The sequence below is a fragment of the Varroa jacobsoni genome, unplaced genomic scaffold (assembly GCF_002532875.2).
Source record: "Varroa jacobsoni isolate VJ856 unplaced genomic scaffold, vjacob_1.0 scaffold_132, whole genome shotgun sequence".
Taxonomy (NCBI): domain Eukaryota; kingdom Metazoa; phylum Arthropoda; class Arachnida; order Mesostigmata; family Varroidae; genus Varroa; species Varroa jacobsoni.
In genome coordinates this window covers 72692-99379 of record NW_019213034.1, presented here as the reverse complement: position 1 = coordinate 99379, position 26688 = coordinate 72692, and the positions used below count along the sequence as shown (strand labels likewise).

The 26688-nt window shown below is 41.5% G+C and overlaps 1 protein-coding gene across 1 annotated transcript in view; it reads right to left on the bottom strand.

Moving 5' to 3' along the window:
- The window catches only part of cyst (rho guanine nucleotide exchange factor 18 cysts), a 91145-nt gene that overhangs the window by 19149 nt on the left and 45308 nt on the right, over positions 1 to 26688 (bottom strand). The window contains exons 10-16 of the mRNA XM_086971561.1: positions 24227 to 24296; positions 18477 to 18589; positions 16906 to 16946; positions 9835 to 10081; positions 3595 to 3646; positions 3399 to 3451; positions 2998 to 3183 (exon numbers count right to left, since the gene is read on the bottom strand). Of these exons, the coding sequence (XP_086827687.1) occupies positions 2998 to 3183; positions 3399 to 3451; positions 3595 to 3646; positions 9835 to 10081; positions 16906 to 16946; positions 18477 to 18589; positions 24227 to 24296 (762 nt within the window). The remainder of the gene's footprint in view (positions 1 to 2997; positions 3184 to 3398; positions 3452 to 3594; positions 3647 to 9834; positions 10082 to 16905; positions 16947 to 18476; positions 18590 to 24226; positions 24297 to 26688) is intronic.

The window sequence follows — 26688 nt, the reverse complement described above, 5'->3', positions numbered from 1 at the left end:
AATATGCGCAGATTTGGATCACTCAATTAACGAAAAACTATTGTATCTGTACGTCCTCACTGGTTCGTTAAGGCTAGCGTCAGTGAAGCACTGAATTTCGTCAACAAAAACTAAGCAGTCCCTGAGCACAATTATTTCAACTAAAAAACTACTGACATATACGCTCTTAAAACTGTAAACAGAAAATTTCATAAAATTACTTTTAGAACTATATGTAGAAATAAGCGCTTTCATACCTTCGAGCTGAACAGCACTAGAAGTATTAAAATGGATGGAATATTTAACATCTGTCGGCACTATCCTCACTGAGGTTCTCGTGTGAAGTTAAAGCAGGTTCTTCTTCTTGTATGTTTTGCCCATTAAAACGTAAATCCATCTCATGAAAGTTTCACCTATGTATATCAGTAATGATCTTGGAGTTACTGACTTTTGGATTTGTTCTGGATCTACATAGGATTAGCCCGCAGCAGTACCGTCCATACAATTTGAATTTACATGGCAGCTGTCAAGGAGTACGGCTTGGGACGAAAGGCTAAGGTTGACTCGTGTCCTAACTGGAACATGGTTTCTTGGAATACTCGTCACCCTTTGCTCCCGACCGCCGTTTAAGTTACTACTTCTCTCGTCAATGAAACGGATGTAACAGATGCAGATATTGACCATGGAGCATTCCAACAAAATTAACCTTTCCCCTGGCGCCGCTTGCTTTAAATATCGCTGCTTCGGCAAGGTTTCGCTTTGTTCCTTCACTTAGGTAGATAAGCGATCCTATGTTACCCTCTTACCGTTGACCAGACTCTCATTATATAAACAAAGCTGCTTTGGCCTCGGTGCTTATATAGTTATCAGCGGTATACCGCCACATCTGTGACAAACTTTTTTCAATAGCTTTATGACGAGAAAGTTGTTGTGACCGTCGAAAATTATAGACCGTCTGGCGTAAGTTGATGAAATTCAAATCGACGCAGCTATTATATCTATGCAGCTTTTTCAGTGACGAAATGTTTGTATTGTCGAATCGATCTGATACATAATAATAATAGCCATTTGACTTGCTGCTTTAAATAAATAGAAGGTAAGTCGTCTATTTCTTATAATAATTTTCGCATTTTTGATTCGGCATCTCGACTAATCCATATAATGGACATAACGAATTCACACAAACTATTGGACTGTACGGCCTTCTAGAGCTTCTATCTGAAGTCGTCACCAACGCTATGTCTTTCCCTACTTTCAGGTTATGGGAAACGACCTGACCGAGAAAATTATATCCCAACCTGATGCGTCACACCTCAGAAATCACATCAGAAATGAGCAAAAAGAGCTCAGTCTTATTTCTCTCAAGATACATGAGAGCAAAAATGTCACGACAATATTTTTCCCATTCTTTTCGGCCTTGTTCAACGGAAAAGGCTCCAACCATCAGTGAAGCGTTGAAAGCATCTCACTGGCCATGACGGTATCTCCTCTGTTGGTTACTATATGCTGATGCAATACGGAAAGAAGACTCGGAATGTGATAACCATAAGCGAACGTCATTTGGCTCAACTCATACGATTCCCCCTCCACTAACCAACACGGACGAAGGCTAACCCCTGGAGAGCAAGCAAGGCCACCAAACAAGTAGAGAACACATCGAAGGTTGCCGTGCCACGTTTCTCTCAAAAGCCGATGTGCAGGATTCGTGAATCCTCGTCTATGGTTATCAAGGTGGGGGTGAAAACAGACAGAACGACGATTGCGTCACCTTATGACCGATTACTGCGGATCACCGAACGTGCCGCCCACCCCTCCCTTCCCTGCCGCTTGCTATTGATGTCTGCGGCGTTCCCGGTATCTTAGCACTTGCTGAACGCCCACATTACACTCCAGTTTTCCGATCTGTTCCAGGCTATCGGGCAAATGAGCAAAGTGTAATGTAGAGTGCCGGCAACATTTGCCTCTCAGGCTGTTCCTGCCCAAACCACCTAATGCAAGGACAGTACTCTGCTGAAGCAGTCCCAATCATAAGGTCAACTACAACAGGGCATCGGGCCGCAGGCCACTCCAATTAGCTCAAGTTGTTGGTCAATTAGTGGCCGGTAGCATTGAAGTACTTTTCGTCGATTCCTATTACATTGTACTTTTTATCTCTTCTCCAATGGCCGCTAGCCGCTTCCTCAGTAATGGTCAGAGCATAAGATGTGTGAGGGCCATTTGCAGCCGACAGCCAAACTACTAACAGACCGAATGCCTGTTAGTTTGGGTATGATCATTCCTATGTACTATTTCACTGCCACTACTGTTTCTGCTTTTGTTGCGGCTGACGTGGTCGTCTCCAGCGGGCCGGCCTTCCTGTTAGATCTTAATGACCCGCCCGTTTGCCCATTCGGCAGACCGTTTCCTACCAAGTATTATATAAGATAGGGCACAACCGCCCGCTAAGGTAAGCACGGCGCTCAGAAAAACATCAGGCAAAACAAGTCGATTTTAGCGAAACACTTGGAGTCTGGCTAGCTGTTAGTATTACGCTTGGAGGGACGAAGTTTGTATTATTTGGACAAATTTGTATCGCGACGCCAGCGTCGACGGAGCAACGATAATAGAAATATTAATGAACCGACTGGCTTTAGCTGCAGACCATCAGTAACCAGATAAACGGCGAAATAAGCTTTAGACAGCGCGACGGAGAGGCTGCGTTGAAGACGTAGATCGCAAATATCGAATCACGTTCTTCAGATATGAAAACGCTAGAGAGATTTAATGAAAACTGAAGAGTATTTCACTCATATTTGAAAGACGCTTGCGAAACGGGTTAGTGCGCTCGTAATAATAATGGCAATGCTTCGTTCAGCAGACTAATCATGCAGTGTTTTAATTGTAGCTTACAAAAGGTATCACGAAACCTAAATTCTCTCTATTATTCAAGCATTTACAGAATATATGAAATGCAGAAGCTTGGTCAGACGTATCACAAATTTGACGAAAGCAGGATAAAAAAAATGATCGTTAGTTTACCATCTGTAACAGGACGTCCCCGATGGTGTCAATGGTCTGGTTGTCGGGGTTCGCCTGTGCCTGCTTTGACCTGAGCAAAAGGAGGAACGTACAATGGAACGACAGAAGCTCAGCGAGACGCGGAAACATTCGATTCACCATCTCTGGTTGAAGCTGGAGTTCGTTACACATGCGATCCATGTAGATCTAACGGATTGACACCAATATGACAGAGGCAATAAGCTTTTTAGAAAATGCTTATATTACACGAGTGTCAAGCAAGGATCTTAGTATACTAATACGGAGAACGCTAAAAAGCTAGCACGGAAGTAGCTTTCAGCAATCAATATATATATATATATATATATACACTCATCTCGCCGTGTAGGAACCATATGGGGCTCAGTGATCTTTTTCTATACCTTTTCCATTATCTTGAGGGTGACACAGTGATGTTTTTCGGTCAAGATGAGCTCTAAAATAGAAAAAGCAGTTTGTTTAGGTCGGTATTCTGCCGATACTTTGTTGGCCATTTCAGCGATCCTTTTCTAGTTAGAAAGGCGGACAGAGTTGGAACAATGTGAGCATATCAATCAAAAAAGCTTCAAATGCCCCTACCGTATATAGCTTCCTGTCGCTTGACATCTCGCTCTTTCAGTTTCTTGACGACCTGCAATTGAATTCAATAGGTGATAACAACTACCCGATTACCATCATACCTTCACGTTATCGCTACACTTTCATAATAAAACGTAAATAAAGCACTTACCATCTTCTTGATGAATTCCTTTTGATTCTACTTCTCTATTCTCCTAGCATAGTTGCGCGTACTTCATATCCAAATATAATTGGATGATACAAAATGAGATTCTACATCTATCTACCCAATCTAATGTCATATTAAGTAACATTACGGATAAACTATTACGGACTTCAACCCAATCTAGCACCTTTTACCCTATATCTACAAATCCTAAGCCCATTGAATTTTACTATTTTGTAGCGAACTTCGCTTTGTGGCCGATGATATCGGTTAGCTGGCGAAATGGGCAGCCAGTAGTGCGCCGCATAGTCCATATGATACGAGAAGCGGCGGAGGCGCCTGCTTCTAAATATATTACAACGACATTTGGATAAAATTTACACGTTTTTCCATTTAGCCACAGCGTCACAGAAAACGTCGTATATCAATCGCGTCCACTGCCGCTTTTAGCGTTTCCGCGACCTACGTTTTAATTCGGTTAGGATTATTAGCTTGACACACGACCAGCTTAGAAAAACGCGCTTGTGTGACGCAGTTGGAGCTAGTGTTGAGAAGTTAGCTTGGTATCGAACGTCCCTTAGGCAGGGAACGGCGCATGTTGGAACAGATCAATGATACCGACATGAACCGACTGGCGAACGTTGCTTATATATTGAAATCGCATATTTGTACAAGAACTAGGCAAGTTCGCAGGCGAGCAGGGTGCCCGACGCACGATGAAAATGTAGTAGGATCTGTGCACAGCCGCACGACACGCTACGGAAAACGTGACTGTTGGGTTTTACGCTTTTAAAGCCCACATTTGATCACACAGCCAAAACTGCTATACGTTTCGTTGATTGATCCAATGTCTATATCAGTCAACTCATTTCATCAACGGCCATCAATCGGGCGTTGTTTTTAATAGGCACTTAGCTATCAGCTCAAATTTCGACATATTACCAAATGGGCTTTCTAGTAATGGTAATAACAGTAAGAAGCGCAATTCAGGCTGTATTTATTATAAAGTATTTGTGCGTGCAATTTTGTTTGAGGAAAATGTATGTGACACGACCTATTGGAATTACACCTCATACAGTTTATATTCGAAGTATCTCAACTGGGTGAAAGTATAGAAAAAAAAGTATTTTCATGAACCGTTTTTGTTAGTCCATCGTCAACTCTGGTCCGCGTAAAGCTTATTCACAAAAATAAACCCAATACATTTACTCAGAAACATTCAATACTGCTATATCGTTCATACTGCTAATTGCTATATCATAAATCCGAACTCATGGTTTGTCTGTTACGCCATGGTCGCGAATGACCCGTCTTGTTCCCAGCTCTGCATTCCCTAATCAGCGCATACTTTCTCTTCTAAATGATCTAAATGACAAATGCTAAGAAATATTATATATGTATAACGTTTAAAATACCTATCGCCATCAGTACTATAAACAAAAGAACACACAGAGAAGAATGCTTAGGTTGGCGGTATATCAAACGCTGTGGCAGGTGGCTTATGCATGAATTCCGCCATCAACGTAAAAAGCCAACTCGTGTCTTATTAAAAACAAAGGCTAGTTTCTGAAAAATTCGGACACATCTTTCGACCTAAACAACAAGACAGATGACGCTCGCCAAACTCCCGCCCGCCCTTCAGACGCTGTACAGCGTCGGCGCTGCCATCGTAACCATGTTCGCGTTTAGCGCCCTCGCGCTTTCCGTAGATGTCAACCCTGCATACGTCGCTCGAAAATAGGGCTCGTGGAATAGCGAAAAGTCAAGGGAAAACAAAAGTTTATTAATTAAAAGCAAAAAATAACACTGTGCGATATACTTCGATTACTGCTAAAATTTCATCTGTGCTAACAAAACAGATTAACAACTGGGGCTACTAAATTTACATGGCGAAGAAAACGAATTGGTGTGGCTTGCGGTACAGCCATATACGCTATCGTGGAGGGGGCACCGTTCGCCGACCACTCATAAACAAAACTGTTTCGTTCACTGCTTTTCCTTTATGACCGTCAAAGTCAAGCAAATTTTTTCACATGGTTGACGGACGACTAGAGACAAACAGTAGGTGTCCAGCCGTTTGTTTCGTGTGAACGGCTTACTCAGCCCCCCAAGATCCCATTAGCATAAAACTTTAAGCCAACCTGAAATGTATTTCAACGCCTTTTTTTGAAACCCGGCCATGGGCGTGAGAGTAGCGCAAGTAGTTACATTAGAGTACGCAGGATAAATTGGGCATTTTTCTTGTTTTAACGGTCATAGTTTATTCAACACAACCACCATTACACTTTCGAGTCCAGAAGTACCAATAAGCTCTTTATAAAATAGTTCTTCTTTAATCTGCAAATAACATTTTCGAACTAGCCATGCGTCATCAAGTTATGTGAACAGGTTATGTAAACGTCGCTCAAACACATTAAATACGATCAAACGTTTACTAAATTTTAGCCTGATAAAAAAAACGAAGATCAGAAAACTAATCAGAGACTAATACAGCTCGAAAATTCAAAAGATGCAAAAACGCAGTCCCGAAATGATTAACTGTTGAGGCTTGTCTGGTCGACCCCAATCAGTGATTGATGTTGTTTTTTTTTTCTATCTAAAATAGCTACTAATTTCAATAGCACCACTTAGCTATAGTAAAAATGACTTTTTGCGCCGTTTCTTTTGATTTAAAATCTATTGAGAATCGTTTCATGAATGTCTTCCTTTAATTCTTCTGAACCCGTATGGGAACTCGAATAACAAATCTTGCCAGAGGTGGTCGAACAGCGCGTAAAGATTGAGTACTAGCTGAGTTTCGGCCACATTCCGGATATAACGCATTGCTTTTCGCCAAGTTCCTTGTTTTGCTTTGGAAAAACTCTACTAGCTTTCGGATGATGCCAGGAGTAGCGGATAAGCATATGTCCGTTACAACAAGCAGTCTTGCCTAACTTGCAAGCATCACATTTTACATATACGGTACAGCACTTAACTGGGTGAAACTGTGACACAACGGGAATACGCTCATCTGCTACTACCCGTAACTTAGAGAGCCAATTTTTTTACAACCAAATGAAAAAATCGAATGTGTCAAACAACAGCGCATTGGAAGTTAAGCGAAAGTTAGCAATTGTCCTATTCCCAGGCGCAGTACAAATCTTGGTATAGGTCCAAGATAATGAACTTATCAGATACTCCTAGATAGACAGTGTCTATGTTGGAAATAAGTGTGCGCTTGCAAAACAAGTAGAAACCGGTCCTAGCACAACAATAAAATATCCACAGTAGAGAAAAAAAAAAAACAGTGCAGACCCAAGTTAATCGCTGCAAACCAGAATTACATTTCTGATAATGTTTGGGTGAGAAATCTGATGTAAATGTACATGTTATATGTTGTAAGCCCAACAGATACTCCCTGAGGACGATAAAACATTTCAACGATACTGTTTTCTATTCAGTTACCTTAAGAATGAAGCAGGCCGTTTTTAATTCTTCCGTGCCGAAAATTTATTTTTTGTCGTTTTCAAAAATACGTTCCAGAAATTATGACCGGTTTGCGTACAACCAAAGGGGCCCGTCTATTTTAGATAAAAGCAGATTTCCGACGAAAATTCATGTTCTCAGTTTGGTCTCCTGAGCACTTTTTCAGAAAGAAGATGCAATATTAAAGAAGTTTAGCTGGATTTTTCAACCACGAAGTGATGTGTCATCGCATAAAGCTGCAAAACTTATGCGTTTTGAAACGAAGAGGTTTATAAGCCGGTTAATGCGGGGCTTTGATCGGCTTATAAATCGGCAGCCCATATTTGAACCTGTCAGATATATATAAGGCATTACTGACCGAGAAGTCTCGATAGGGCAACGTCGAGTTGCCCATTTAAGCTGCCAACAAGGTGTTTGCATATTTACAAAGAAAACATTCGAAATGAGCCGACTCCAGTGAAGTTCTAAGCGCCATGAATGGAAGTTAAATTGGATAAACGCTTCGACGGTAGAAACGGAACTTTTTGCACGTATAAAAAAATTGTTAAAACATCTATTTTTATTTAGATTGTTTTAGAAACTACGCATGAGAAAGCTCCCAATCTAAGTGCCGTACTCTGTATCTAGACGCGAAACCTGTTACAAGTGCTACATTGACGGACGCGGAGTCAGTCTGTATAAATCGCCAATGCTTTTGAGCCCGTTGATGGCTGGATTCGTCGATGGTGTTCCGTGGTTTCAATATGAAAGCGGTAGATATGGTCGCACGACGAAGCTAAGATACATAACAGAGCAACGCAGCTAATTGAAAAGAAAACAACAGGAGACATATTTGAATATACGTTTCAAATGGCTAAGGAAGTGAGGCGGACGGGAAAGTTCACCGTGAACCGTGCCGCTTCCCATTTATTCTTGGCTTTTCTAGGCGTCTGAGACGCAGAATTGACCTAGACATTAGGAAAGCTATCATACGATGCCTATTTCGTGAGAAATGTTACAGACACTCAGCCGACATTATAGGCCACTAAACAAAGGGTCAACAAGTTATCAGAGTGAGTAAAAATCCCAGAATGCAATAGCTACGATTCCTTTAGCTCTTATTTGGTTCGAATTAATAGTAAATCCTTTACTTGTATGCGCACTAACGGTATATTGAAATGTGATAGAAGCCAAAATTTCGGAACATCCAATCAGATTGCCGCCTACATCTTTACAAGGTTTCGTACAGTCTAGAACAAGCAAGCTATACAAACATTGGTTATTTATTTGAAACCCATATAAAAGAGGCAGAATAAACTAACTGATCGCCATTACCTAACGGAACAGCGGTAGTCTGACCAATGAGCTGCGGCACGCTGCCGTCTGTCTCGTTGGTGCCCCGCCCATTGCAGTGTCGCCATACGTTTCGGTTGAAATAGCTAAGTGACTGACATTCTCTATTTGCCCGGGAATCACTCAGTGAATAACGTATTTGCCTACTCCCTAAGGGAAACGCTATGGGTTAGGTTCGAAGGCGGAAACAGACTGGCAGACTTCGTTTCACCAGACTGACGTAAAACTCGAAACATCATGTTAATCGCTGCTAATCTACTTTGGACTATAATACAAATGTCTTTTCTTGGGTCTAAATCTACAGGTCACTTTTGAACTGTGTATGTGTGCATGAAAACTTGCACGTACAGAAATGATTTGTACATAACATACAGTAAAGAAACTTCATCAGCTATTTAAAGTATTACGTTTATTCGCTAATGGAAAAGTTCTTGTAAGATCGCTTCCTTACGATTATATATATATGCGCCCAATTTCAATGAAGGCACACTAGTACTTATTACTTTGTGGCGTTTTTCTAGCCGCTGGTCTGGGTTTGCCATTGTCTGCAGTCATGTATTGTAGCATAAATCTCAGATAGACGCTTTTGCAACAGCAACGGAGTGTATCCGCATCGAGTTGGGGTAGTAATTCTATTATGCCTAAGCGAAACCACGACGGCAATCCGCCCAATGTAAATGATTTTTTGTGCAGTCATACTGCATCTCCGTACACGAGATTTTGGTCTTGTCGTTTATATCTAGCGAAAGCGTGCGCTATCAATGGGTAGATCACGTTCTTCCGCGGCTCCCTTGCTTCAGTACCTACGTAATGCGGCCTATTCGTCTCTAACGGTGATGGCTCGTATTAGCTCGTACGTTGACCGGGGCTCATTCGGTGTCGAATGCTGAATCACGCTTATGTGCGCATCGTACACAGAACAAGTCGGATGCGTCGCCGTGGACCTTGTTTCTTTACACTAATATAACTGAATCTAAATTCACCTAGTAGATACTGACTAGGAGTTCTAAGATCATGGCCATTCATATAGGAGTATACTTTTGATAAAAATCTATCGGCCTATTCATTTACTATCCGTGTTCCCTTTGTTGCGCAAGTATCGGCTACACAACACTGCTAGCGTTTACAACCGGTAGAACCGGCAGAGATTAGGCCAAGGAACATCGATGTGAAGTCACATATATGGACTGAATTTGATGAAATCTATATCAATGAAAACCTCGATAAGTCACCTCTGATGTAGGTGGCGAGTCGTTAATAGTATAGTTATAGCTGGACTTTGTTTCTATGTACCTTACCTTTTTGTCAACGGTGACACTCCATTGGGATGGTTCGTCATCAAGTAGTCGCAGTATCGGATCATCGAGATCCCTTCCAATGAGTTCCTCTAACGCCTGGCTACCAGAGTCGAGCGATTCCATCGAGGCTGAACCCGGCTCATGGAAATTCAGAGACCCAGCATACAATTCCGCCATATCCGCTCCATGCGGTCCATGCGGCGAGTCCAGCTCTTCTCCCGTTGTGCCACTGCCTTTCGCCGCAGAACTAATTGACAGATAGGTTTCAATTAAAGTCTTCATTGAACTGTTTTTCATCATTATAATAATATGATACGCAAGCTAGCCACCAATTACATCGGATACGTTTTGTCGTTATCGACCCTGCACTTCATTCACATCCTGAAGGGACGATAAGATTCATTTCTATTACGAGAGCAGCAAGCCATAGTCATAATTTTCAGTCACATAATATAAAGAGTATCATAATAAGGTTATGATATTGTTTCACAGGCTGAGCCTTCAGCAGGCCCTCAGTTGCGATCGCGCAACTCATGCGCAGTTGAATTAACAGAGTTCATATCGGTCAGATCAATCAGTCAATAATACACGATGAAATGGGGTAAAACATTCTACCTATAGGGACAACGCAACGAAACGATTAAACATACGTATCAATCAGCTAAGCGCTGTGGCGTTACATTTGGCCGTCTGAGTGCACCACATGTTGACGACCATTCTGGAGCAAGTCTACTTACATAATGTTCCACTACCGCTATTCTAATACAAATAAGACCATGGTTATGAATGTAGGTGATATACATCTAATAACATGAACCGACAGCTTATTGAGTGGATGCTAGCTAGCATCGTCGAATAACAAAAAAAAAAAAAACGAAAAAAAAAATGAGAAAAACAATCCAGCCTGCTTAGTACGACCGTACGTGCATGCGTCACGACAATTAATAAAAACTATATATCATCTATTTGCTACATAAAAAAAATACAGAAATGGTTATTGTAGACATGTTTTTATAAATAAAATCAATGTCCCTAAAAGAGACAAATTCATTGATGACACATGGGGGTGTTAGTGAATTGTGCAAATTCTACATTGGAGAAAATCAGTGTTTGTTGAGACATTGTTCTAGGGAATTCAGGTACGCGAAGAACTGTGCAAGAAATGTGTATATGTGTCTATATAGATGAAGCATGTAAATTTGCGTGCTTCAGATTGTGGGCAATTTAAGTTATGCCCCATGAGTTGAAATAAATTCGAGGAAACACGTTCACTTAGCGTGTAACGCTGAAATCCCACCTGTTATCGCCGTTCTCTGGGCACGGTTTTTTTGCGCAGCCTTAACAATGAACAGCCTTGTTTTGGGGAGGTATTGCACTAGATTTTATTATACTAAAAAGTGAGAATAAAACCTAAATGCCAACCCAACTGAATTTTTTACTACGCTCTATAAATATCCATGTCATAGCTATGATGAAATTTCTAACGACCACATGCCCGTTTAGTTGATCGGAACAAATATATATCAAATAAAGTCGAGTAGAAAGACTGTTCCTGTTATTTTTGATATTTTTAAAGATGGCGGGCTTTTATAGGAAGACGTGATAACCATTCGTGCGTTTAACGAGAGGTCTATTATGTTTCAGATGCCGGTTCAAAGACTATGAAGGCGTTCGTCCAAAAGCTAGCGGCTATTGGTGCCAGTGTCGTAGTATCTGTCATAATCGAAGTGACAAACAATGTAATAGATATTCAATCATGGCAAGATAGTGAGTTGTTTTAGGCTAGCGTCGATAGAACAGGGCCGACAGTTCCTATTGCGTCGATGGATTCAAAAGAGCAACAATTGATGTACATATATAACGAGCACGAAAGTTGGCATCTGAGGTAGGAAAAAGAGTTTTTTAATGGACAAATGATCACCTTTCATTTATGGGCGATCGGAGCTCATAGAGAGAGACATACAGATGCCCAGTCAGTGTAACCGGCCAAAAACGGACCCTATATACATATACATTTCTTTTTTATCAGATATATATATATCTAATAAAAAAAAAAAAAAAAAAACAATATATATATTAGAGAATATGATTTTGAGCGGAAAACACAGCACATCGATTGTGTATAGCTTTATTGCCACGGACAGAACGAAGAACTTACGCCGAGAAACGGGCAATTGAAAGATAAAATATAACTAAACTGTGCGTGACGAACTTGAGAATATCGTGGTTAACTGACAAGAATAACACGTATATACATAGAAAATGATCGTAAGTTCGTAACTTAGGATATAAGCGGCATCTGGAAGCACAACTGGTGAGGAATAGGAACGCGTAACCCATGACTACGAAGGACCTACGCGTAGGGATAGCTGATGATGTATACACACACACACACACACACGTGTTTTTCATATCGAAGTGTGAAAAATCAATCAACGTGTATGAATGAATAAAGTACGTTCGATATAACACGAATCGCTTGGCTGATCAACGCTGTGTGCTAACTTTATTATGCTATTGTATTTTTTTTGCAAGAAAATTCACGTTGAAGATTATTGAGATAGATCTAGAGTTGAAGATTATTATAGTTGTTTGCAGTTGCTATGAAAAAAGTAGAATCGTAGAGAAACCGCTATTACCTTAGTTATCTCTAAGACTACGTTTGGGTTCGTGTTGTAGAGCAATGGTACACCTGTCATTGGAGGTGTGTAACTGACATTAACCAAGCTCTCACATTTTTAAAGTGAAAACTTCATTTATTAAAACCAGTTGACATTTGATGGCGTAGAAACAGAGCACCTACCCAATCAGATAATAACTGAACTATATGCATTTTTTGACTGATTGATTTCGAGCACAACTGAGCACAGTCCGACACCCCCGACAGGGAGAACAAATGATACTGCCCGTAGAATCAATTGAACGTATTTTGCTCTGGTCTTTCAGGAAGCTCAACACACGAGCCCTGATAGGGGCACGTGTAACGATAATTTTGACTCCCTCCCTCTCTCTCTCTCTCTCTCCTCTCTCGCTTTATTTGCAGCGATAAGATTTTAATAATTAGAGGAGTTATCGTTTATCTAGTAGTGCTATCATAATTTTATAGCATCACATGCGTTTTACGACGAAAAATTAAATGAGGATAGCAGAGAGAGGAAACTGTCACGGAAAATGTATACTGACGAAGAGTCTTTCCATACGTCTACATGAAATTGGCTGGCGTTTAGAAATGAGGCCGCAGACAAAATCATTGGATGAAGAGAGGCGAAGTAAGTGACAGGCAGCAATGGAGGTAAGTTGTGAATAAGTGATCTGAAGCAACTAACACAACGATCTATTACTGTTCGTCAGGCGCTCAGGCGGCTCGGACCAACGGCTAATGAAATCTTTCTCTCGAAGAAAGGCTGGAGGAAGCAATGAGACTGATGGCAGACTCAAGCCCATTTCGGCTGAACAAGCCGCTTAAATGACAGTTGGACAGGGAGAACGAGACTGGAAAGAAATATTGGAAGAGAGCGTATCTACTCTAAATGAATTCGAACCGGCTTGACTGTCATCGGTCCATCACTTCCTATTAAGTATCGACGGCAATCGATGCTCACATTCGTAAGTAAGGGAGCCAGTATATCAGGACACAGTGCCGTCAAAAGTGACAACAACTCCACAATACAATATGAAAGTCTAACAGAAATACAACGTATTTCATTCTACTAACAACAATGCAAATTTTCTGGCGAATTATATTACGACCGCAAAGAATAGACATGTTAACACGGTAGACAAAGGTTTACAATGACGTATTTAACTACAGTAGACGCATAGGCTACAAATAATTTATCATGTGCATACCTGATAAGCGATAAGCAATCAGTAAGTTCTATACGCCCACCATAAAAAAAGACAGTTGCATAAAGTACAAGTTTCGCAAGTGATCATCTCCTTTTTTCAAATATAACTTTGAAAATGGTGTGAAATTGTACGAGAAATGGTGCTGGTATTCGTGGACATGAGGGCATCAGTGATATCAGGTATTGGTAGATTGCATTGCTGAGGATTGTGGGGCAACTAGCATAATGGTTGTGGGATAGCGGCAAGTTCAGATGCAGCCTTAACGAGACGTCAAATGTTTGTTGACCTCCTGCCTCGGTCCATCGTATGTTTTACAGGTAAACTAAGCCGTAATAGCATTTAACAATGATTCTAATGATAGTATTAGTCAAAGGTTAGCTGGCAGAACGCAGGTGGAACGGCTTCTACATGAACAGTAAGTAACTTTCAGATAAGGCCATCAGTCGGCAAACATTCACTGCCTCGTTTGTCGTTTTGTCGTTCGATCATTCCGGTTCAAGAGATTCGGATAACGGTTTCGGTCGATAGCTACTTACTTGACCCCAAGTTTTGTGGCCACCCGCCTCCACTGAGAGTAACCCCCACTGGGGGCGTGGGGCTTTCGAGTCGAACTAAAAGCGACCCGATTAGTAAATTTAGTATGTTTGTGGTTAATGATCTCGATAACGTTTTCTTTTAAGGTGTCAAATTTTTGTCCGGTTTATAGATAAGTAGAGACGTGTATCGCCGCGTTTGCTTGCGGAAGTGTCTTGCATAGCTTTCTGCATTTAAGGCAAAACTTGAAACAAAACAATGATATAATTTCATCATTTAATTCACTGCTAATTCGTCAATATACTACTGCTCGCCACCATCCAGTGATGATGAATGGTAGAGAAGCCTTCACTGGACGTCACACGTACTCAAAACCCACGCATCGTTCAATTTCTTTGAGATCTTTTTTTGGCATTCAGTAAGCACGGAGTGAAGTAACTCGACGACCTATGGACATTTTCACTAACGAACAGCAAGTAGAAAAAAATGGCGACATTTTGTGGTGAGTCGTACGAGTTCTTGTCGGGCAAATTGGCTCACTAATCGTATAAGAAGAGTAAACTCTGAATTACTATACGGCCTCGTTGCTCAATGGATCGGAAATTCGATGGCATAATGAGCACCTCAAGAAGGCATCTTACTTCGATTATCAGTGGCAAATTAAATAAAAGCAGGCATTTTTCTGTCTACTGGTGAACTTTTACTGGTAGTAATGAACTGAGTAAAAATTATCCTAGGACTGGAATATAGCTAGATGCAGCTGGCCCTATGTGTTACCCTACATTGGTGTTTCTACTTATCGCGTTGTCAAGTGTGCTCAAATCAAATTTCTATATAAAAAAAAATGGCCGCCATGTAAAGTAAAGCAGACCTTCGCCTTGGACTGCCCATGTTAGTGAAAGAGACCTGATCATTTATGGTAAAGTGTTGTAACGTAACATATACTAGTGATTTCACATTGAAAAAGTTTGTTGAAGATCTATTGGCAATTAGGCCGATTTTGCGTTGTATGTTTTATGAGAATGGTAAGCAACTCGGAGTTAGCTAGAGCAAATCGAGATGATCGTTTAAGTGATCTACTAAACTTTCGCGAATATTTTTTTTGGTTATATATAGTCGGTTTTTTTGGTTATATATATACATTATATATAAATCTGTCGATGTACTAATTATTGGAAATATTGATCACATTGATTTAGGGCAGTGGCTGGCCAGTTAAACGCTTAAGAGTTTGTTTAAGCGGAAAATACTAAAACGTGTGCAATAAAAGCTCTGCTTGCTTTTTAAGCTTACAATAATCTTTTTGTTTTTTTTACTTCTATTATACATTTTTGAGCTTTAAATAGATCAGGCCATGTGTGCCGATTGCCAATACTAATAGGAAATCAACGAACATATTGAAACATACGATTTCCGTCTTTAAGGCGACAAATAAGATAATCGCTATATTATGGATTCGTCACAGCATGAACCAGCACTGCAAAGTGCACAATCGGTTATAAAACTCAGGCTTGCAATGCTAGCTTTTCGCTTTGTACAGGGAATTAGCTGCTTTGTAACAAACAGCATGTACATATGTACAGAAAGGGTATCGGCAGCATTTCGAATGAGGCTTGAATTTGTTTAATTAGCCATTGTTCCGATATGGCTTCGTTATTGTATCGTAATCTTTGCCAGACCCTGTGTTAGTTTAATTCGCATTCGGCAACGGCTATCGTAGAACAGCGTAGGTTTATTACATTCAAGTTCCTTAGCACCAAAACCTAGCACGTACGAAGACATCAGTATGGCAATCGATTATTATACTCAGGCGACTGTTGCATGTAGCTAGGATCTCAGGAGTGGCCGTGCAGCTTTCGGTAGAGAGAAAAAGTGTGTCCACAACACATACAACTGACTATACCGGTTATAGCTCGAATGAAAAGCGCTGGCGGTGATTATGAAAAATGGAAGTAGCCAGTTTTCTTAGATGTTACACAAGTACGCGGATGCCTTATGATAGGTAAGCATCAGCCCCTGTGTAAGGTGCTCGTTTTTCGGTAATTGCGGGGTAGAGCGTTTGTTCCGTCGGCCATTTGCACCATACGCTTCTTGTGCTAACGTAAAGGTTCATCAATGTCTTTCCTTTGTCCTTACCTCATGCGCGCTATCATACCTCCCGTTAAAGTGTAATTGGCTTATGTAGAGGGGAAATAGGAATGCTACGGATTTCTTTTTCGGCAGACTAGCATATTCTATAACAGCTGCCCAAATGGGACCGTCCGACCTAAACGCCGAACTTATCCTCAGCGAGACTGCATGGTTCCATTGCCAATCCCAAGATCCGTTCGTAGTCCGCATATCTCCGACTAGCCACCACATAAATTAGAGGACTATTTTCCTCTGACAGTTGCCGTTGCTTCCGTGTATATATATATATATACAAAAGTTCGGACAATTACACATTCGGTTAAATTTAATGTGCCACTGGCACAAGCTTCACATACGAGTAATAGTGACTATGGCGTTTTGTTGTTCACTGCTGGTCCTGCCCCAAGGTCTACAAGTAATACTAACCTATTTATCGTGACGTTTCATATTCAGTATCATTATATATAGATATAGCTATCAGTTCGTGTATTTCGTAAGTCAGAAGATCTCTATTGTCATATTGTAGTACGAATTCAAACGATTAAGCTTGAACCTAACCTTGGCGACGATTCCTTGCTAGAACCGCCTGTGGTGTCGTTCTGAAAAGGAAAACCACAGCAAACGAGTGTAAGTGTAGGGAATTATCGCTGTTTAATAGAAACATATAGCCTATGCCACGAAAAAATAGGACAGTTTCATATATGTTTGTTTTCACATTTGTATCAATACCGCAGAGATGCGGCCCGTAGTAACTCGGAAATCTGTTTTCTCTCACGAGTTCCATAAAAATAGAGGAGTTCAATACAACATTTGCTTCGTTCAAATTATAGTTGTGTCTATTCGTAGGAATAATATGTTAGCGCTGAGCCTGAGCTCCTTCGGATTTGAATCGAACAACAAAGCATTCAGGCGATAGGGCATTAATGGAGGTTACGTTATGTAAGAGCGCATATTCTGTGCATATATAGGCTCGCATCTACACGATTATTGTGCGAGCTTCATGGGAAGGCTAAACAAAACATGCATGCTTTGATTGACATCTTTAGACGTTGCCTGCAAACCAAATGTCTCATGGTTGCCGCATTTAGTAAAAAAAACTGGCAATCATTCTTTAGCTGTACAGGTACCATATACTAATATAGATTTAGAGAAATCAATACCATTTCTGGTCTGTCAGCCAGTGCTTCTGTCTGGCATTTTTCGATTATCACTAATGGCTCGTTATCCTAACTTGAACATTTTCCAGGTCTTTGAAAAAGATAAATCCAGTTCCTCCCGTAGTATTGCCGCCATAATCTGTAAAAGATAGTCCACGAAACACTCATCCCCATCCTTTTGTTCTATTTTTCGGAGGGAAAAACGGAACAGCCATTGCTAAACTAGTTCAGGAGTTGCTCCTGGGAGGCGGGGGGGCTAAATGGTTTCGGCTCCAAAATTCTAGTTTCGAAAATCAGCCTGCGGTAAATTTTCTCCGGTCCTAACGAAATTCTCGACACACAGGAATGATTCTGAACTACCTTCTCCTATCTAAGATAGGGGTCGCACAGTGATGACAAACTTCTGGCGCAGTCGATTTTAATTGGCATCCAGCTTGTTTTCTCGTTTGCCGACTTATGGGGAGATGAGCATGGGGGTAGCTTATTGGTATGAGTACCCCTGAAATGATTCGATGCGATGTGACTGAGACAAATCCCGTATATCGTTGTATGTTGTGAATCGTAGCTGTGATACCAGCCTTTTCGTATATTCGGCTCTACTGAATTTACGTAGAGCGCCCTAAACACGGGGATGGTTGAGGGAAAGGTACCTGTTAGCAATTTTGCGCATTAGCATAAGAAGATTTGTGAAGGCCTCCTGTATGAGAAACTGATTCTCCAATAGGTTAATGGTTATTTTTTTGGAAAAATCAACTTAAGGAATGCTGACAGATTAAATCAAGGGATTTCCCTAGTCCAAGACAAGCAGGCAGATCTGTGACTCAGTCGTCATATGAACTACGTATGTCCTTTCATGCGTTTGCCTAGATCTGTGCCTGTTCGAAGCGATTACTTAAGACAGAACACAATCCGTCAGAGTGAGCTGTCATTAGTCACTATTGTAAGTAGTCATATCTAGAGAAAATGGTGTACCTGCAGTGTCTGTACATTCTGTATGATATTACTCCGAGAGAAGGTGCTGCTTGCTTGTGGCTGCTGCAGCTTACGATCTTTACTTCCTAAACCCGACGCACTGGACTTCAAAGCTGTAATTGAAAACAACGTATAAAATAGGAACACATACTCAAATACTTGTATACTCATTGAAACAATGTGTTCGTCCTACCAAATTTTCACATGCATGTTTTTCGCACTAACGTTTCACCATTGCGCATGTTTTCGCGACGTCTCTATCAATTCGCATGGCTACCTGATTATTTCGGAACGTCTCACAGATACGCGTGTAGACTTCAGTGGACATGTAGAGGTATTTCTTATGAGGCTATATGAAGAGCAAGAGTTCGAGATTACGGCTATCGACTAGGGTATTCGAAATCAATTTAAGATATTATCTCGCAGTTGCTGCGTCTAATCTAGTAAGCTGCGAGTGTTTGTCTCCTTTTTTTTTCCTTTTACTTTTATCTACCGTGAATCCTCAATATAGACATGCAATCGATTCCGGCCACAATATGTAGTTCAAGCTCGCTTACAGTCAATACGTATCTAGCTAATCTCTTCTGTTTCGTACACAGATAAATCTTCCATTCGTCCGCCCTTTCCCTTGAGCTTTTATATTTACATAAAATGTATGCAACTTGTTCGTATCCGTAACCCCTTTTCGTGATCTGCATAATACATCCTATACGCAGAAATCGCAGCCACAGCAGAACAACAACAAACACACGAATCGAAAGACATTGCCAACAGTAACGACGGGGGAGGGCACGACAGTGGCCCCCATGACTATTCCTTTCACCGAAACATCTAAGAATTAAACGAGCGCCCCAGTGGCTGCGCTCGAGCCTTTTTAAGTCTTCTACTCCCACCAAGTAACTCACTCCCACTTTCCACTTCACCGAAACGGTTTCCAAAGCAGCAAGTTCAAGAGCGAGAATGACGCTATAATCATCTTCGTCTGCGCCAGTTTCCGCTTGTTCCTGAACAGAAGAAAAATCCCAAATGCAGAGGACCCTTTGAGGGTGCATTGTCTAGTTTCCGAGCCCCAGTGACGTTCGTGGAGGTTATCGTCTAATTTAACTCGGCGCGGGTTTCTACTTTATTTCCTGACCTTACGGCCCACCATTTGCTGTAGCAGTTTACTCTAGAGAAGCATCTGTTTTCGAGACATAATCACTAGCAGTGCCATGCTGCTGTAGGGACGACATTCATGAGTGACGTCATTCTGTGAATCGATAAGGGTGGAGGTTCGCCTGCCTCAAATTGGTCGTCACACTAAGCGCCTTCATATTGCCTAGGCTAGACACTGAAATAGGCATGCATCAACGTAACGATTTGGCTCAAAGAAATTTAATTTCTGCCAATTATACTTTCGACTTGTAGCGTCTCTAGTTTCGTGCGCCTATCTCGCCGTACGTAGAGTGTACAGGATACGGAACGAAGCGTTACATAATGCGAGCTGGTCTTTTTTCGAAATTATTCCGTTTCCCTCCGTTTATGTCCGGCTACACAGATGGATTAAATTAAGCCAATTACGGCATTAGTTTCGTATATCTGAACTATCTTGACGGCTGTGGTGGTCCCGTCTTAATCTGTCCTCTTCGACTTAGCTACTCGTGAAACTTAAAAAAAAAAGTCTCAGGTAATCATTTTTGCTAATCTCCTTTTCATCAGAACTATATACGACCGGCTTTAGTACGTACGCACTACGCGATCATCTGACTATTGCGTTTCACTTATTCAAAGGCCACCAGTAATCATCAGCATATACAAACATTTTCAGTTCCAAGTACGGATAGAGCAGCTGACGTCCATTGACCCCGACTCTCTGGGCCGATAATGGCCAAAAATCCGTTATAACGCCTGAACAAAGAACAAGTTTTCCATTATACAAATTCTGTTTATACCACAATTGCTCATTGTTGCTTGAGCAGTAGCTTCGAGTAAAACCAATTACTTACGCCAGTTAAAATGTCAATACGCTGAAAGTTACTTGGGAAGGGATTAGAGGGGATCAAAAAATTGGCGACAAGGAATTAACTTGCATTTTCCTCTTTCAATTCAGTTTAGTCACTCTGTAATCCCCCAAGATCGACGATTTTCACGTATTCAACTATATCTCTTCCCCGTTGTTGCCGTTGTCAAGGTGTAGCCGATAATGGCCTAAGTGTGACTCAGGTGTCAGCGTCTTCTTTCCGCCGTATGACAACGAATAGGTAATGACAGATGCAAGGCGTCACCGCGACACCATTTGCCTGTGTCAGTTCTATGCTATAACAAAGAACTCTGTCTAAAGCGTAACAAACGCATAAGGCAGCCAACCTTGGGAAGTGCAGGTTTAACAGCGAATTTGCTGAGAGCACGAGAAAATTGGAAATTTTAAAAACAGCCAATAACGCCATCGATGGCTTTCGATCGATACCAACTTACGGCTTATGAAAGTAACTGTAAAAGGACTGGGAAAGGTAATCGGGTTTATATACTCTTGACAAAACTATAATGGTAAAATATCTGAGGCATCACAAATATGCGCTGAGCAGCGTCGAGCTATTGAACGTATTGAGCCGGCTAGTACAACTAATCGAGATTATGAATGAAGCTATCTCGTCGAGACTGAGCGAACCTTTTGAAATCCAGGGGGATATTTGTATAGATTTGGATATCTGCCAATTGCTGAGAGACGATGTAACTTTAAAATCAGATTGCTATACGCGCGTCTAACTGTACACGCGAACAAGTGAGGTCGTCAGAGACGACGACTCACTGCGCCTGGCATTTCGCGAAGTATTTCGATATCGACGAAGAGTTGTTCTATTGTTCTGTACGTGATTTTTTAAGGGTAATAATGAGAAACAATTGACTGCAAGCATTTCGTGACAGCGGTAACATCCTGCATAATCCAGCAACATGATGGCGTTAACACGTTGCTACTCGAAAGAGCCTTGTTTAATCGTAGAACAATGTGCTCAAGCTAACTCAGCTTCTCTGCTATGGGTAATTTTACTTGTGGGAATGACTCTCAATATACTATCTATAATGGCGAAACGATGTTCACGCTGAGAACATAGAAGGTGTAAAGTATCTCACCCTTAATCAAACGCCGAGAACCTGTGATCAAGATACCAAACTATATATATATATATATGAATGAAAAGACCGTTTAAGCTTTCGATTAGTTGGTTTATCTATTTTATCTAGTTATGATGATGAACGCCCTTACTCCCCCTACTTAATTAGTTGGGAAAGCACCTGAAATAAGTGGCGTTGTTACAGAACTCGATCTGTGTTGTGATTTCTCGGACACTTCTATAACGTTTAGTCGTATTGACACGGTTGCTATTGGCTGATCGCCACTAGATCGCCACAAGGATCGAAGGTTAGCAGGCGGCCAATGCTTGAGTCAACCACATCTTGTAGCCAGTAACTAACTGCACTCTAGTTGAAATTGATGGATGGACAAGACGCTCGCCGATCCTATGGCTTTCATCGACTATTGCCGAGCTCTCTACTGTCTTGCGTGGACGTAACAAAACTTACACGAGGCCATATATAGGATGGCCGTTCGAGCAGCTTTTAACAATAAGTGTTTCCTAGATCCAATGAATCTGTGGCAATAGTAGCAGCACCATACTCGTTGGAAATGAGATCTCTCAACTGCGTAGCCGATCGTAGAAATATGATAGAGCTTTCTGTGCCCATCTGTGCGGTAGTGTGATTCTCTAATATGAGGTTGCAGTTGGCGATCAGACGAAGCTCCACCCTCTCGCATCCTTTCCGCTTCTCTCGGTGTGGCTGTCCGTCTGTTTCTTTCATTTTCGTCGGCATTTTTCCATCTCGGAAGAAAGGATTGAACTTTTGTGGGGTTAGTTGCCGTACTTGAAAGATGCCAAGTGGGCAAGCACTACACAGGTGATCTCTGCCGTTTCATCGCAAGCTAATTGAACAATCGTAATCGCTACGTAGGCTTGATTTCATCGGGTCGTTGGTGGGGCATCCATGACAACCTTCGTCCTCTAAGGTGTTTATCGTCTCCTATTACTAGACGTCTGTTAAATGAAGCTTATGTATAATTAATTCGCTCGTTAGTTGAACATGAAATCGTGGACTTTTACAATCGCTCAAGTCATTATGAGGCTTACGCTAACCAATCGAAAGAGGAAAACGTCTACCGAACTTGGGTAATGCTATCTTCGGAACGCTCTGTTGTTTGCCCCTCGTTGACCGGCAGCACTGGACCTGCCTATACGACGCAATTCCACCAAATAAAAGGATAACCTGGATCCTAATACTAGATTCTATGAGATTTAACTATCATTCACGTCGTTTGTTAGACGAATAAAAAGAAAAAACAAGAACGACGCCGCGATATAATATCGCATAGGCCGCTCTGTTTGTTCATCATAAACGGCTGATTACGCTGTCAATTAAACTGCTCATGTAAAGTGATTCAATATTCACAGTTCGGTAATTGGCTGTATGTTGAATATTGAAGTACGTGAAGCGCTAGACCGAAACTCCTTTTAAACACTCTGATAGAGAAGAACTTAACCGTCTGATTTGGCTATAATGACGAATTGCCTTGCCCCTTGAACGAACCTTCCTTTTAACAAATAGAAAATTACACTTGTTTTCAACAGGGTGGGTGGAACGCTTTGAAACAAATGTTGTGCGTACTCTAGAAGTTTATTGTATTTGTTTGTCCCGTATGCTAGAACAGCTCAAAAGCCTCGCTACGTGCGCGACGTCGGCGGCGGCGTTGTCACTTTGGCCTAAGACATCAAGTGAAATTGCAGCGAGTACTGAAAACATGCATGTTAACTTTCTTTCCAGTAACTAACGGTTGAAGTTAGGGCTGGAGTTTAATTATCCTGGATCTTTTGCGACAGAATCAAATACGTGCTTATATCGGTTATAACGAAAAAAAAATGCAAATTGAGCCGACCCATAACAATATATATAGCCGTATATGGACGTAACGCGTTATATTTTTAACATCTATTGCGGTCTCAGTGTGACTGCGTGAGAATCGTACGCGCCTTCCTAGCTCAGAAGTGCCTTTGATAGGCGTTTCTGAGCGGACAAGTGGACACAAATAGATAACTCGTACATTTTATATGCACACATTTGGTGGTCTGCTCGTACTCATTCTCTCTGAGGCATCGCTACTCACCCATAGGGTTTTCGAATGGAATACCTGTTAAATCAACAAATCGGATCACGGTAGTAACACTGAGATAACCCCAGTAATGAAAGCATGCTGACAGCGGCATAAAACAGCTGATTTAATGTCTGACGCCTGTTGCCATCCTGGCATATACCTAAACTCTTTGCCTACACGTGTTCGATGCCGTCACAATCGTATAATGCTATAGGGCTTGTAGTTACTGAATTGAAGTTATATTGCCCACCTGCCTGCCTTGATCTCTCCTATATCGACCCCAAACAGATCTCTTTGTGAGCCTCTCCCGCCGATCTTCTAGAAGAAGAACACTAATGCTCTTCACAAGAGCCACAAAAACGTTGATAAAATATGCTATTCTCACGTCGCAACGTTTTCGTCGTTGTTGCTGCTACTGCTGCGTATGTTGCTCTCAACAGTTATAGTCAGTCAGTCATTGGTAAACTCACAAGCTCTACATCAGCTTGTGTATACATCTACTACCACTGCTGTTGTTAGTAACTATTAATAAAGTTGGAACTGATATGATAACCGATGTGGCACCTACCTGAAGCGAGATTAGCGGAAGATCTTTCTTTGACGGCGAGCTGACTGGCTGACTTGTTGATCAGCATACTCTGGAATATGGAATCAGATATCATCAGCGGAGATAGTTCTGATAACGGATGGTGTCAGGGGCGATGTAAATCCAACTGCGCGTGGACAATTGAAAGCATTCCGTCGTGCACTCGATAGACACGATGGTCACTCATGGCCCCAACCCCGTATCGACTTAACGTGTGCCGTCGACGGTCACTGAACACAACCATACCTCTCTTTCTACTACACAGTACGTATTTTTCTGCAGAAATTATCTTTTGGGGGGGCGCGGGGGGAAGGAAGGGAAAGGGGGTAAGGGAACAAGTAGCAAGTTTATTTCGGTTATGTTTGTTGTAGCTTTTGCATTTTACATTACACACTAATTGCATGCACATACTGTGAGCTAGGGCGCGCCTCTATTCCTGCCTATAATAATGCACAGTCTTCCGAAATGATTTCATGATTAGGGAAGTTAAGCAAACGTGATCTGCTTGGTCTAACAGCGAGGATATACAAACAAACTGTGCTTCGCTGCCGGCGCAACTTACGCACACGGTTCAGAACGAGCCCAGACAGTCCCCGCACGCCTGTCTGGTTCCCGTTGGTATTCTGTACTTAACGCTACACGAAATATCTGTGTAATATAATAATCAATAAGTGAAATCGGATCTCCAAGTTGAAAAATGGCGTATTGCTTCCAACTGGACTTTCTAATCTCTTGCTGTTAATCTCAGTCACTGTTATCCAGTCAAAAAACTTCTGCGCATGATTACGCGTCACATGAAGCTAAATCCATTGACGTCGTTAAAGCACGAATAGACACAGGTGCGGCTAGAAAAGCAAGCGTAAATTTGCAGTTTCATTTTGAAACGAAGACTTCATAGGGAAGTACTTTATCGCCATGGCTACTCATTGACTGGTCCACAGAATCTAAAGTTATCATGTGCAGTAATGTAGGCCGTCGCCTAAAATCCGCGGATAGCGTCCGTCGATTAATTTGCTCCCTCTAGGCTATGCGGGAGGACTCAACGTGCCTAAGCTACTAGAGCCGTCAACAAACGTTGACACGGCGACAAGGGCAAACGAGATGTTGCTGGGTGCGTTCGGCAGTCGTCGTCACATGTATAATACCAGCGCCGGCTAGAAGGCTACCGCTGCTGCTGGCAACAGTGGAGACGGTGGCGTAGCTAATGCTTCTTTTAGTAGGTAAGAGGCGGCATCGTTTCCCTCAACAGTTGCCTCAATGCCGCGCACAATTGTCTCTCTGGTACTACAGTTTATGTTGATGCGGATAGTGCGCTTCGTCGCGAACATACACAATATGATGGCAAACCCGACGTGATTATAGGCCGATCGCAGAGTTCACAGTATAAACCACGGACCGGCCGAAGGCAATAAGCCAAAAGTCGATCAGCGACAACTGACTTCCGCTGTGACCATATTGTTATTGAAACCATTTCGACAACTCAGTCCTGCAAACGAATCCATATTCAGGTCCTCTCGTGTCGCTTCAAGACTACCTGCTGCTCAATCCTACTGCACTGATAGGGTCTAATATGGACAGATATAGATGGATATAATGGAAAAGTTTTGCGATTGGAATTCGTCAATGGTATCAAAGATCGCGCATAGTGTGGCATCATTTGATCGTGGACTGCTGTCAAATGGAAGTTAGATGAAGAGTGATTGATTTGGAGGAACACGTATCAATAATACTAATTAAACCTTATTTAGGTAGATATGTTGGTATATCATCTAGGGATCTATATATATATATATATATATATATATATATAAGATAACCTTGTAGCATTTTCTTTTCGCTCGAGCAGCTTTCCATGAAGCGGGCAAATTGAATGTATTGGATGATTAGACATTGGAAATCAAGCGCTTGGCCATTATCAATACGCATGTCTTCGTAGCTGCACAGTGGTTTTAAGTATCTTCATACTGTAAATTTAGCTAGACTTCACAAAAGGCATATGAAAGAGCAAAATATTACGCTAGGGTATACGAAATTGAGAACGGTTGACCCTGTTTCAATTTATGTATAAATTTACGCTGAAGCATAAAGGATCCTGTATGTATAATTGAAAATGCCAAGATATAGTATATCTTATAGTATAAGTTCGCACAAGTTAACAACCGATACACAAAATAACGGTACAGTCAAGAAGCGGCCATTTTCTGACTCCGTAATAAACGCAGAACTTGAAAGACAGGCCCAGAAGTTTGGTGAGCGAGCGTGCCGTCTAAATATACTTAAAAAAAAAATGTCTAATAATTAGATAGCAGTAGCACTTACTAGACATTTAGTAAATGAATACATAATGATGCTTCTGAAGTACTATTCTCCACCTCGTCTGGTCATTTTTTTTTTATTTACAAGAGCACTTATTTAACTAAGTCATACGCGGACATTGCAGTAAT